Source organism: Temnothorax curvispinosus, unplaced genomic scaffold (assembly GCF_003070985.1).
Source record: "Temnothorax curvispinosus isolate PA1 unplaced genomic scaffold, ASM307098v1 QBEX01007135.1, whole genome shotgun sequence".
Classification (NCBI taxonomy): domain Eukaryota; kingdom Metazoa; phylum Arthropoda; class Insecta; order Hymenoptera; family Formicidae; genus Temnothorax; species Temnothorax curvispinosus.
Window position 1 is genome coordinate 56,743 of NW_020216915.1, and position 11,699 is coordinate 68,441.

The 11,699-nt window shown below is 34.4% G+C and overlaps 2 protein-coding genes across 2 annotated transcripts; both read left to right on the forward strand.

The window, feature by feature from the left end:
- The first annotated feature begins 7,454 nt into the window (after positions 1 to 7,454).
- Positions 7,455 to 8,287, forward strand: LOC112456759 (chymotrypsin inhibitor-like). Its single transcript, XM_025019499.1, has 3 exons — positions 7,455 to 7,565; positions 7,730 to 7,836; positions 8,021 to 8,287. Exons 1-3 carry the CDS (start codon positions 7,517 to 7,519, stop codon positions 8,099 to 8,101), a joined length of 237 nt encoding a protein of 78 aa, XP_024875267.1. The 5' UTR covers positions 7,455 to 7,516; the 3' UTR covers positions 8,102 to 8,287.
- Positions 8,288 to 8,419: 132 nt separating this feature from the next.
- LOC112456758 (chymotrypsin inhibitor-like) lies at positions 8,420 to 10,764 on the forward strand. Its single transcript, XM_025019498.1, has 3 exons — positions 8,420 to 10,062; positions 10,209 to 10,342; positions 10,524 to 10,764. The coding sequence occupies exons 1-3, from the start codon at positions 10,014 to 10,016 to the stop codon at positions 10,602 to 10,604; spliced, it is 264 nt and encodes an 87-aa protein (XP_024875266.1). The 5' UTR covers positions 8,420 to 10,013; the 3' UTR covers positions 10,605 to 10,764.
- The last annotated feature ends 935 nt before the right edge of the window (positions 10,765 to 11,699 follow it).

An 11,699-nucleotide genomic window follows, 5' to 3' on the forward strand; every position in this document is an offset into this window, starting at 1 on the left:
AATCGCCAGCGCGCGAGAGATACGCGTCTAGATCTAGATAATTAACGCTCTCCCGGCGGGTCATTTCATCGTGCGGCGTGTAACTTCCGTGGCGAGCGACCGAGCGTATTGAACTTTGTTTAATTTGCGCTCGAACACATCCGACGGCAACGGCGTTTCCTAACGAGTTCGCGTATCCTTTCTCCATGGAAATGAACTTTTTTTTTGTAATATGTGATTTATGTTAGATAATCAACTTTTCCAGCGAGCCATTTCATCCGTGCACCATGCAGTCTACTGCGTAGAGACTTCATTAAACTAATCTGTTTTCGATCATACAAACGTCAATGTGTCTTCTAACGAGAAGTTCGAATCCTTTCTCCATGGAAATAAATCATTTTTGTATCATGTGATTTATGTTAGATAATTAGTTTCTCCAGACATTTCATCGTGCAACATGCATTCTACTTCATAGAAACCTCATTAAAATAATCTGATCTAATATCAATGTATTTTCTAATGAGAGGTTCGGATATATTTTCACGAAAATAAATCTTGTTTATAATTTTAGATAATCAATTTTTTTAACGGGCTATCTTATCGTGCAACATGTACTTCGTAGGGAACTCGTTAAATCAATCTGTTCTCGATTATATTGATACCAATGTACTTTCTAATGAGAATTTCGGATTTTTTCTACATAGAAATTAAATTTTTTATACAATTTATGATAGACATTTTTTTTCTTCTTATGTACATATTAATAATTTAGACTTTTATTATATATTATATTATATATTATTTATTAACAGAATTATTATTTGTATTAATAATTTAATTTATTAATCGCGATAACGAAACATTTAGGGGACTTTATTAAATCCCTAATATGTACAAAGAGATCCAGACGAGTTCCATCGCACGTGTTTGCGTTTGTGCAGAAGGGTATGGCTACAACAGGGAGGGAGGAGAGATGTTTTTGGCAGCGCGCTTTTTAATCCCCGCTGTTGCGCGATTCGGGCTGTCCGGAATACGCGGATTTATGCGCACAACTATGCGTTATACCAAGCGAGCGACGGACGCTTTTAAATTCCATCGATCGTCCATTGAAAACCGGATCGGACACCGTTAACCCTACCGGTCCGCACGCTATTCTCGGGTGTTATCGCGTCGCACCCGGGAGACAAGGACGCGGGATCCCCGGGATTATTCGACAGTCTGAACCGACATCGAGACAATAATGTCAGGATTATGTCAAGCTCGACGAGGATTTCCGCATCGCTTGCCTTAGACGCGCGGCTTCAAGCGTCCCTATGTAGGTCCAGACTCTCGATGATTTCTGCTATCGAGAATAATATCTCGTACTGCAATCTCCATCCATTTCTCAACTATTCCACGGTATTTGCCCTCTTTATCACCTACTCGAGCGCCCGCCGCTACGCAATTCCGCGTTTACTGATTGTGAGTTATATGCAGTCCGCCGTTTGGTATTCACGTTGCCGGCTGGAACAACGTGACGTTCGGAATGTGCTCACCCTTTTTCCCGAGATAAAGTCCCGAAGATGTACGAGGCCAGGGTGAATTATTCGTCGCGCGTGTGGTACTATGCGTAGCGTGTCTCACGACGATAATGTAAGCGTGATGTAAATGTCACGTGCCGCCAAGATCGCGATCGCGTAGGATTTATTCAATGACATCATAAAAAAAAAAGAAAAAGAAGACCGTCATCAGAAAAAATTAACGTCATCAATGTCTAAAATTTATATCGAACTGCACGGCTGTACAAAATGACAAGACAATTAAGTTGCTAAGGGTCACCTATACCTTAACATGCGAAAAAATATCTTTTAAAACAGTATTACATAATCGGCAATTTATTGTATTCTCGCGGCACACACAACGGCACAAAAATTTAGCATTTAGTATCCAAATATAGGCAGTATCGCGCGGTACAAGAATAAGCACGACGATTATTAATCGTTCGTAATTGCATATTCCGCGATGATTATTTCTAGTTTATTCCTGCTAACCGAAACAGGCTCTTTTTTTTTGTTAAAAATGCATAAACTTGCAAATTTCTGTAGTAAAAAAGAATCTATTCTATTCTGCAGATATCGTAATGACCATCCCGTCTATTCAGGATACTTGAGAAATCCAATCATTTTTCCAATCAATTTGCCGGTACCGGGAATGAACGTTTATTTCAGGAAAACGCTAACGCTAGAGTAGATCTCGGGGAAAAAGCGATAACGAGCCGTTTGTGAGAGTAGACATTCTTCTTCCTTTCTGCTAATTTTTATGTCCGAATTAATACTACGAAATTCCTAGCATTGCATAAACAATAAACAGGTATCTTGAAAATCCAATATCGCTTTAATTATACAATAAAATATGATGTCTGAAAGATATCTATCTCGTGTGTCACATCGCTGACTCGCTTTCAGTTGCCAAAATAACAACCGGATGCCTAATCATGAATAATAAAATGTGCATTTTATATAACTTGTTGAAATTTGTATAATCGTTATTAACTAGTTACACACCATAAAGGAACACGACATACATATGTAAACATGACATAAATTGTTCTGATATAATCTCGTCATCAAAGAGATTTCCCTATCGCGAGAAACGAAAATTGTTAGAATACGCCTTCGATAATTGCAGATAATCCTCAGTAGCCTGAATAAACAAACATACCAGTTTGCCTAGCTATTGTCCGTTAATTGAATATTCATACAGCGGACAGTATTTACATTTTGTCGGATTAACACGCCGACCGAACCCGAGGAAAATGTATTTACATTCTGAAATTTCAAGAAGATCGTAATGGAGACGGGCGATTCTCTGAAGGAAATTTCGAAAGTCGCAGCTTTGTGCGTGCTTCCCAACATGTTGCGTTCAATCAAGCGTAATTTTTCAATATCAAAATTGTTGACGATATTTATAAAGAAAATATCATGTCTTGAAATGAAAAAGCTCATTAAGATACTAATTCTTTACTCTCGCCGTATATTGTTAGTTTTATAGCGAGTATCAGTGGTATAATCAAACAGAAATGAATTCACGATAATGGTATACGCGCCAGTACGTAACGTGTACGCTAAGCACCATTTCGAATTCAACCCTCGTTTCCTTGCAACGAGACCTCCGGCGGCAGGGCAGCGGGAGTTTCGCATCGACGTCGCTTTGTGGAGGGTTGATCTGGCGGCCATGTTTGGTTAGAGAAAATTTCACAATCCCACCCTCGGTGGTCGGCCTTCACGATAGCAGCTTGCACGACACGTAAACTAAAGGGCTATAAGCTCGTAATATTGCATGAGGGTACACTTCTCTAAAACTTCACAAATTGAAATTTCGAAAATTTACCTACGCGGACCATGTTATATTTAAATGCCTTAGAAGAGGAGAAAAATAAAATTGTGTTTTACGATATTTTTACGATTCTTTCCATTCACTGAATTTCTTTGCAATTCTGTGCGATATGCGAGAAATAGACGGATAAATTTTTGCATTCTCTACGAGTAGCTTTCGTGCGCCGCTCGTGAATTTTGAAGAGATTTCATGTGGACGAGTAAACGGTCGATCGAGAGGGGTGCCATGGCGACCATGTCGGTTCCCAATTAAACAAATGCCGGCAGGAACTCGAGCAACCCCTCAGGCACTGGCGTCCATCTCTCCTTGCTCTCTTGGTGTACGTCAACGAATATATACCCCTCTCATTCTCTCGCTCTCCTGGCACGAGAGAGTTTCGATCGTCGCACGTGTCGTGCGGCATGCGAAACTCGAGCTGGATTCACCATGTGCGTTTCATTCGAGCTACACTTACTCACAAAAGTTACACTACGTTTGTTCAATCCAAAAACATGTGCGTATTACAGAAGTATGATATTATCTTTAAGTTTGTAAATATCACTATAATTGAAGGAGTTATTAGTTTTTATCAATTGTTGAAATTGGAAGTATGTAAACAGCAGATTGCAATAATTTATTGTTATATTACTATATTAGCGCATATGTAAAAAAATAATATATAACATAATAAAAAATATAATACAAGAATTTAAGAATGCATACAAGGAAAAATTAAAATATCTCAGAATATAAAACTTTCAGTATCATAACATACATAATTTCCGAAAGAATATAAGAAGCTGGGAAAATCGTCGGATGTTTTAAAGTTTTAAACGTTCTTTTTCCTTTTATTATTATATTACTGCCATCGAATGCCCGCAGATTTTTTAAATCAAGTGTACCTCCGCACTTCCCACATCGTGCACCGTTCGCCGATCGCCCGCGGCGTTAATGCGATCGACAGAGCACATGAATCGCGCTCGCGTGAGCAACGGTTTCGTAATCGCACACTGTCCGGCGCATTTTAATCGCGAACCACGTCGCTGAATACGACAACGAACTTGTACAAAGAACGGTGCCGAAAATTTTGAAGCTACCTCACGATATTCGACGGGATTTCGCCTAGGTGTACATATAGGGAAGGTACGGGACATTCTGTTATCCTCTCTCTCAACTTCTGGATTACATTACGAGGCCAAATATTGGAGCACTTCTTCGGAACACCGGCCAAACTGTTTGACTTACGCGATTGTACGTTCGAACGTCGAGCCTGCATGGTTACTTCGTTCGGCCGTTCGGGTGTTCGGCGTACCGGGCCGTCAGTAACCGGACGATGACTGTGGGAGAAGCTTTGCTAATCCGAAAAGCGGCTTAAAGCAAACGCGAAGCCGATCCTGTCGAAAGGCGGGGTTTCCGACTTCCGTCGTGTGTACTCGGAGTCGAGCATTATCATCTTGTTAGCGAACAATATTCCGGAAGAATGGCTTCATTCGAATCTGCGCTCGGTGCACCGAGCAAGATGCGCGGAAAATGTATTCACTTGCCTGTTATACCTAGACGATCATGGCGCACAAGATCGTTACTTTATAAAACCATTATCAATACAATGAGATGTACTGAGAAGATAAATGGTCGTTCATATAATTTGCAAAAAAATTTATGCGGTACAGGAAGATAAGAAAAAAGTGATACTTTTTGTCTCTTAATTTCTTCCCTGATTACTTTTATAAAACTGAATAAATAGTAACACGACGTAAATATACATAAATTTATGTATATTTATGTAACCCTACCCGAACGATGCAAGACTCATAAGCTGCAGCAAATAAAAAAATATGAAAAATAATTTAATCTTTGAGATAAAGAGATTAATCTTTTATGCATAAACTATCCTTGCAGCATAATCCGGATTTTTAAGGCCATTGTGGTAGGAATGTATGTTTTCGTCATTAATTTGCGTACCCTTGTTGGCGGAGTGACAAGCGTTTTCGCAATTCTGAAAGTTCTATTAGCATTTTATTAGCATTTATATGATGTTGACCGAACGTATTATGCCATGTCTTAGGAAGTCTAATTATTTCTACCGTAGTGATGGTTGGCTTTATCTGCTTGTACAATGCATTTTATCTAAAATGTTATTTTAAATGTAAAAAATAATTTTTTCGGATTTTTAAGCTCTCCCAAGGAATTATAAATTATAAAATATTCCTTGATTTATTATCTTTAAAATAAGATGAGGTAGAACATAAGACATAAAACTAAAAAAAGGACTACTAAATAGATAATTTTCTTACATTATATTATTTCTAAAGGTAATGTGACTTCAGAATTCGAGTAAATAAAAAAAATTTTGGAAACAAAAAAGTTTTAAAAAAATAAAAAATACGTGTTTATTTGCTATTTGATTTGACGTAGAATCGCATAAGTATATTTATTTTACACAATATAAAAAAACTTTTACTGAAAAAAATGGCTAGAAAAGCAAAAAAAAAAGAGAGAAGAAACAGAAAACTTAAAAACTTATTGTTAGATATAAAAAGACAAAACAATATCAAATCACTAGAAATAAAATTTGAATCAATAATTACAACTCTAACAGTACATAATACGACTTGTATCTTTGCAAATATCAGCGTGCGCGAAATGTGCGCTTAAAATTGTAACCTTCCACGTCTAAATTCACTGTTTGCAAACACTCTTTTCTTCGCGTCTGAGACAACGAAGGCCAGTTATTTAAAGATAATTTCGCGTCTACCGCTGAATAAGCGACGGTAATCGGACAACGCATCTAGGATGTCATTTTTTTCTTTTTTAAAGTCGATTCATCCAGTCACCTTCGTGTGTTGTATATGCGCACGACCGGGAAAAACCGAGGTATAATAGAGATATTGTTTACCCGTCAACGTGTGATTCCCATCTTATGACAATACGCAGACTACCGTAAATCTTGGGAAACCGGTGTGTATTATACTGAACTATGTCAAAGTATAATCCGTTGTTTTCTCGCGCTTCTATTCTTACGTGTGCGCGAAGCGTGTAACGTAAAAAACAGTATCAGTTTTTATCAGTTACCTTTACTAGAAAATTAGGTATACGTCACATTTTAACGTTATAAGTAACAAACATATACAATAACGTTTGAATGTATGTGCAGGTGGAATTTTGCAATAGAAGATATGTTATCTGCACTATATGTGTGTATTTGGCTGTTTTATATATTAGATTTCCTGTACAATATTTCATTAATTATCGATAAATTGACGTTGCATAAATAAGGAAATATAATATAATTTATATATTTCAAATATATGTATATTAAATATATATAAATGTTAAAAAAACAAGCTTTTATAACATGAGAAAATTGTAAAACATAACAATAGTAAAACACAGTAAAAAATCTGTAATCTAATATCATGTGACTCACGATATATTAATATTATTAACGCAGACGATAATGAGATGCATCCTGTATGGGCACAGAATAAAATTTATTGAATATACACATTCCGTTTATAAAGAAAAATATATTTTTTACATCAAACGTTTTTAGAAAAAAACTAAATAAATAATTCAATTTTATCGTTTCAAAATAATATTATCCGGAAAGATATTTCCATAAATCGGAAAATTTATTTTTATTTATTCATTTATTTCTTATAATACTTGCTTTGCATAGAATGGCTATCAGTTTACAATATACATGATGCAACAAATTATTCTTATATTATATTTTATATTACATTATTTAATTTTATTACATATATTTTTATAACATAGATATAATACATTATTTATAATATGTTATATAACATATATAATATAAAGTTTAAAATTAATTTTTCACACATATTATGTGTTTAATTTAATACTAATTTAACAATTCTACCTCAACATAATTAAATTATAAATTATTAATTACATATACGGTTATAACGAATTCTATATATTGGAATTCTGAGTAATGTTGTCGCGAACGATAATAAACGAGGTTCTTATGTGTATGTATGCGTAAGCACATGAACACGCTGATGCAATAAGTTAGATAATAGATAATAATTTTCAAAACGTAAACTGCTCTTTCTCAGCGTGAAGGTCAGCTAATAAACTAATCGGTATATAAAAGCGCATGTCTCGCACCAGGAACATCAGTCCATGAAATAAAGTGCAAGGATTATTAACCATGTCTCGCGATAGTTTCGTATTACTCCTAATGATTGGAGTGCTTTGCAGTAAGTTTTTGTGCCACGCAAGAATTTATCGCGTTTCCTTACTCTGCGACTAAATTCGTTTCATAACAATTATCATCGCATATCTTAGTTCTCATTTTTAATTGTAATTTAATATTGTAATTGAATTTGATTGTAACTTGTGTAACACTGCACATGTACTGCAGGCATGACTAACGCACAGAGACGGTGTCCGAGAAATCAAGAATGGACCACTTGTGGATCGGCATGTCCACCATCTTGCAACTCGCAACCTAATCAACCCTGCACTCTGGTATTTATTACTTGATTTTGCTGAATACGCGAATTCTGTCGAAAGTTATATTTCTTTTCAAGTGAAAACGTGTGATTAACGGTGAAATATTTTTTTTTTAATTATACATATATTACGATAGTTTATATCAAAATTTTACTATTCGTTTCTTGATACTATTCTGATACTATTATTATTTTTTCAGCAATGCGTGATAGGATGCCAATGCAGACAAGGATTTCTGCTACATTCCTCAGGAAACTGTGTGCACCCTACACAATGCTAGAAATTAACAAATATGTACTTACTAAGGAGTTGAGAAATTTTGTTTAACGTCAACGATATTTTTTACAAAAATTTCAACTAAAAATCATCGGCATGCTAATATCAACATGTAATAAATGCAATTTGACACATTATTAATGTTTATATATGTTTACTGATTAATAAAAAACAAACAAGATTAATAATATATTCGCCTCTCTGTTAATAGTAGATGTCTATACATATATTCTTAATAATAAATATCTATATATTCTTTATAAATTTAAAATAAAAAAAATAAATATTGCAGAATTAAATCTGCTAAGTTTTTTTTAAGGTTTCCTTAATAGAAACATTTAATACATACACTCAGAGAAATGGACAATTCGTTCAAAAATCCGATGTTTTAAATCGGAATTATGAAAAGCCGATCAAGATTAGAATAATGTCCGATCAATGATAGCCGGATATCACTGATAATTGATCGGCTTGTTAATTATTCCGATTGAAAGTGTCGGATTGTCCGTTTGTTAATTTTCGAACGATTATTTAAACCTGGATTTTTCTCCTAGTATAAAAAACAATATAATTTTAATCAAAATATTTTTTGTTTGCATCTACTAATATTTTGTCATCTTTCAGACAGCATACTAATGCCGCGGCGAAAGAATGTTTCGTTTTTTAAGAGTGAAAGAATGTCTCGACGCGATAATGCTGTCGACTCATTTTCTATTAGTATCTGCTTTATTTTGAAAGTGTGTATCGGAGAAGTTGTGCTGGAACGACTAAAACAAGTGGTAATTAGACGGCGCCATATCTGGAGAGTACTCTGGATGGAAAAGGACTTCCCATTCGAGATTATACAGCGTTTGTTTGATCTAATGACTTATGAGTCATGAGCAACAGGACCTCGCGTTATTATGGAGCAAAATGTCTTTGCATCGTTTTATACCAGCCAGTTTTCTTGATGTGCCTCGTTCAAACGGTTTAATTGATGCACATAACGTTTCGGTTAAAGAAAAACGACCGGCATAAGCCTCAGAATAACGCAAAGACATTTTGCTCCATGACAACGCAAGGCCCCATGTTGCTTAAGATCAAACAAACGCTGTATAATCTCGAATGGAAAGTCCTTTTCCACCCAGAGTACTCTCGTAGATATCGCGCCGTCTGATTTAGTCGATGCAGCACAGCCTTTTCGATACACACTTTAAAAATAAAGCATATACTAAAAAATGAGTCGACAGCATTATCGCGTATAGGAACATTCTTTTACTCTTAAAAGACGAGACATTCTTTCGCCGCGGCATCCGTACGCTACCTGAAAGATGGCAAAAAGTAGTAGATGCAAATGGAAAATATTTTGACTAAAACAATTGTATCGTTTCTTTTGTATTAATAAAAGGAATTTTTTTGAAAAAAACGGCGGAAACTTAGTTATACTCCTAATAATAATTCTGCCTCAGCATAAGTAAATTATTAATTATTAATTATGTATAAGATTATAACGAAATCTATATGATGGAATTCTGAGTAATGTCCTCGCGAACGATAATAAACAAAGTTTTTATGTGTATGTATGCGTAAGCACATGAACACGCTGATGCAATAAGTTAGATGATACATATCTAATAATTTTCAAAACGTAAATTGCTCTTTCTCAGCGTGAAGATCAGCTAATAAATTGATCGATATCGGGATCTGACATGGGAGCGGAGCCTATGTGTGTGTATTTAATAGTAATGTGCAATTTTATTCGCAATGTTTATAACAATGGAGAGTATCTGTGATTAACATTCGTGATATTCTGTAGGCTTCGAATGGTGTTGCTTTTTACCACCAGACGGCGTGATTACAAATGTCAGATCCCATAAAAGGGCATGTCTCGCATCAGGAACATCAGTCCATGAAATAAAGTGCAAGGATTATTAACCATGTCTCGCGCTAGTTTCGTACTATTCATAATGATCGTAGTGCTTTGCGGTAAGTTTTTACGCCACTCAAGAATTTATTGCGTTTCCTTACTCTGCGACTAAATTCAAAATTTCATAAAAAATTATCGCATATCTTAATTCCAATTTTTTATTGTAATTAGACTTGACCGTAACTTGTGTAACACATGTGTACAGGCACAACTATCGCACAACTACCATATTATCGGAGTCCTACATATAGACGGTGTCCGGTAAATCAAGAGTGGAATGATTGTGGATCGGCATGTCCGCCAACTTGCGACGAGCCTGTGCAGAGTGCCTGCATTGCGGTATTTGTTATTTGATTTTGCTAAATACGCGATATCTGGTCAAAAGTTATACTTCTTTTCAAGTGAAAACGTGTAATTAACATTAAAATATTTTTTTAAATTATATACATATATTACAATAAATTATATCAAAATTTTATTATTAGTTTCTTGATACTATTCTAGTACTATTCTTTTTCAGATGTGCAAGATAGGATGCCAATGCAGACGAGGATTTCTGCTAAATTCCTTTGGAAACTGTGTGCACCCTTCATACTGCTAGAAATTAACAAATAAGTACTTACTAAAGGGATGAAAATTTTTTTATGTCAACAATATTTTTATAAAAATTTCAACTAAAAATCATGGTTATTGGTATGCTAACATTAACATGTATTAGATGCAATTTGACACATTATTATATATTTACTGATCAATTAAAAATAAACGAAATTATTAATATATATTCGCCTCTCTGTTAATAGTAGATATCTATATATATTCTTTATAAATTTAAAATAAAAAAAATAAATATCGCAAAATTAAATCTGCTAAGCTTTTTCTGAGCTTAGCTTCTTCTAAGACTTTCTTAACAGAAACATTTACGAATTTATATAATTCGTATTTTTATAAATTCGTAATTAATGAATATTATTATGAATTAGAAAAGTAAAATAGAAATAAAAATAAAAAATTAAAAATTAAAAAATATATATAAATAAACGCAGTTATTTTTATATCTTTGTAAATTACAATGCGCACGATCGGGGAAAAGTATAATAAACATATTGTTTATTAAACAACGTGCAATTTCTTGTCTTATAACTATACGCAGACTATCGTGGATCTCGAGACATCAATGTGTAATACTGGACTATGTTATAATCTATTGTTTTTTTGCGCTTCTATTCTTATGTATGCGCGACACATGCAAGAGAAAAAACGGTAGGTATATGAGTCTTTACTAGTTACGTTTACTAGAAAATTAAGTGTATGTCACATTTTAACGTTAACATATACATATACAATAATGTTTATATTTGTAGGTAAAATTTTGCAATAAGATTCTTATCTGCACTACATATGTATTTAAAGCATTTATATATTAGATTCCCTGTATAATATTTTATGTATGTTAACCCTAGACATACTCACTTATTTTTCTCATACGTGAATGACTCACTGGGGTGTGACGATACCCCAAACTTGTACCGCGTGTATAATATTTCCAGAATGTTCTTAGAAAACTTTATAATAGATAATATTGTTTGTTGTTTAATAGGGAAAACGATAGTAGTCATCAATTTGCGGTAGTAAAAAAAAAACAGTAAAAAAATGTCGAAAAACAAGAAAAAGAACCAAAAATTGGGCTGAAATG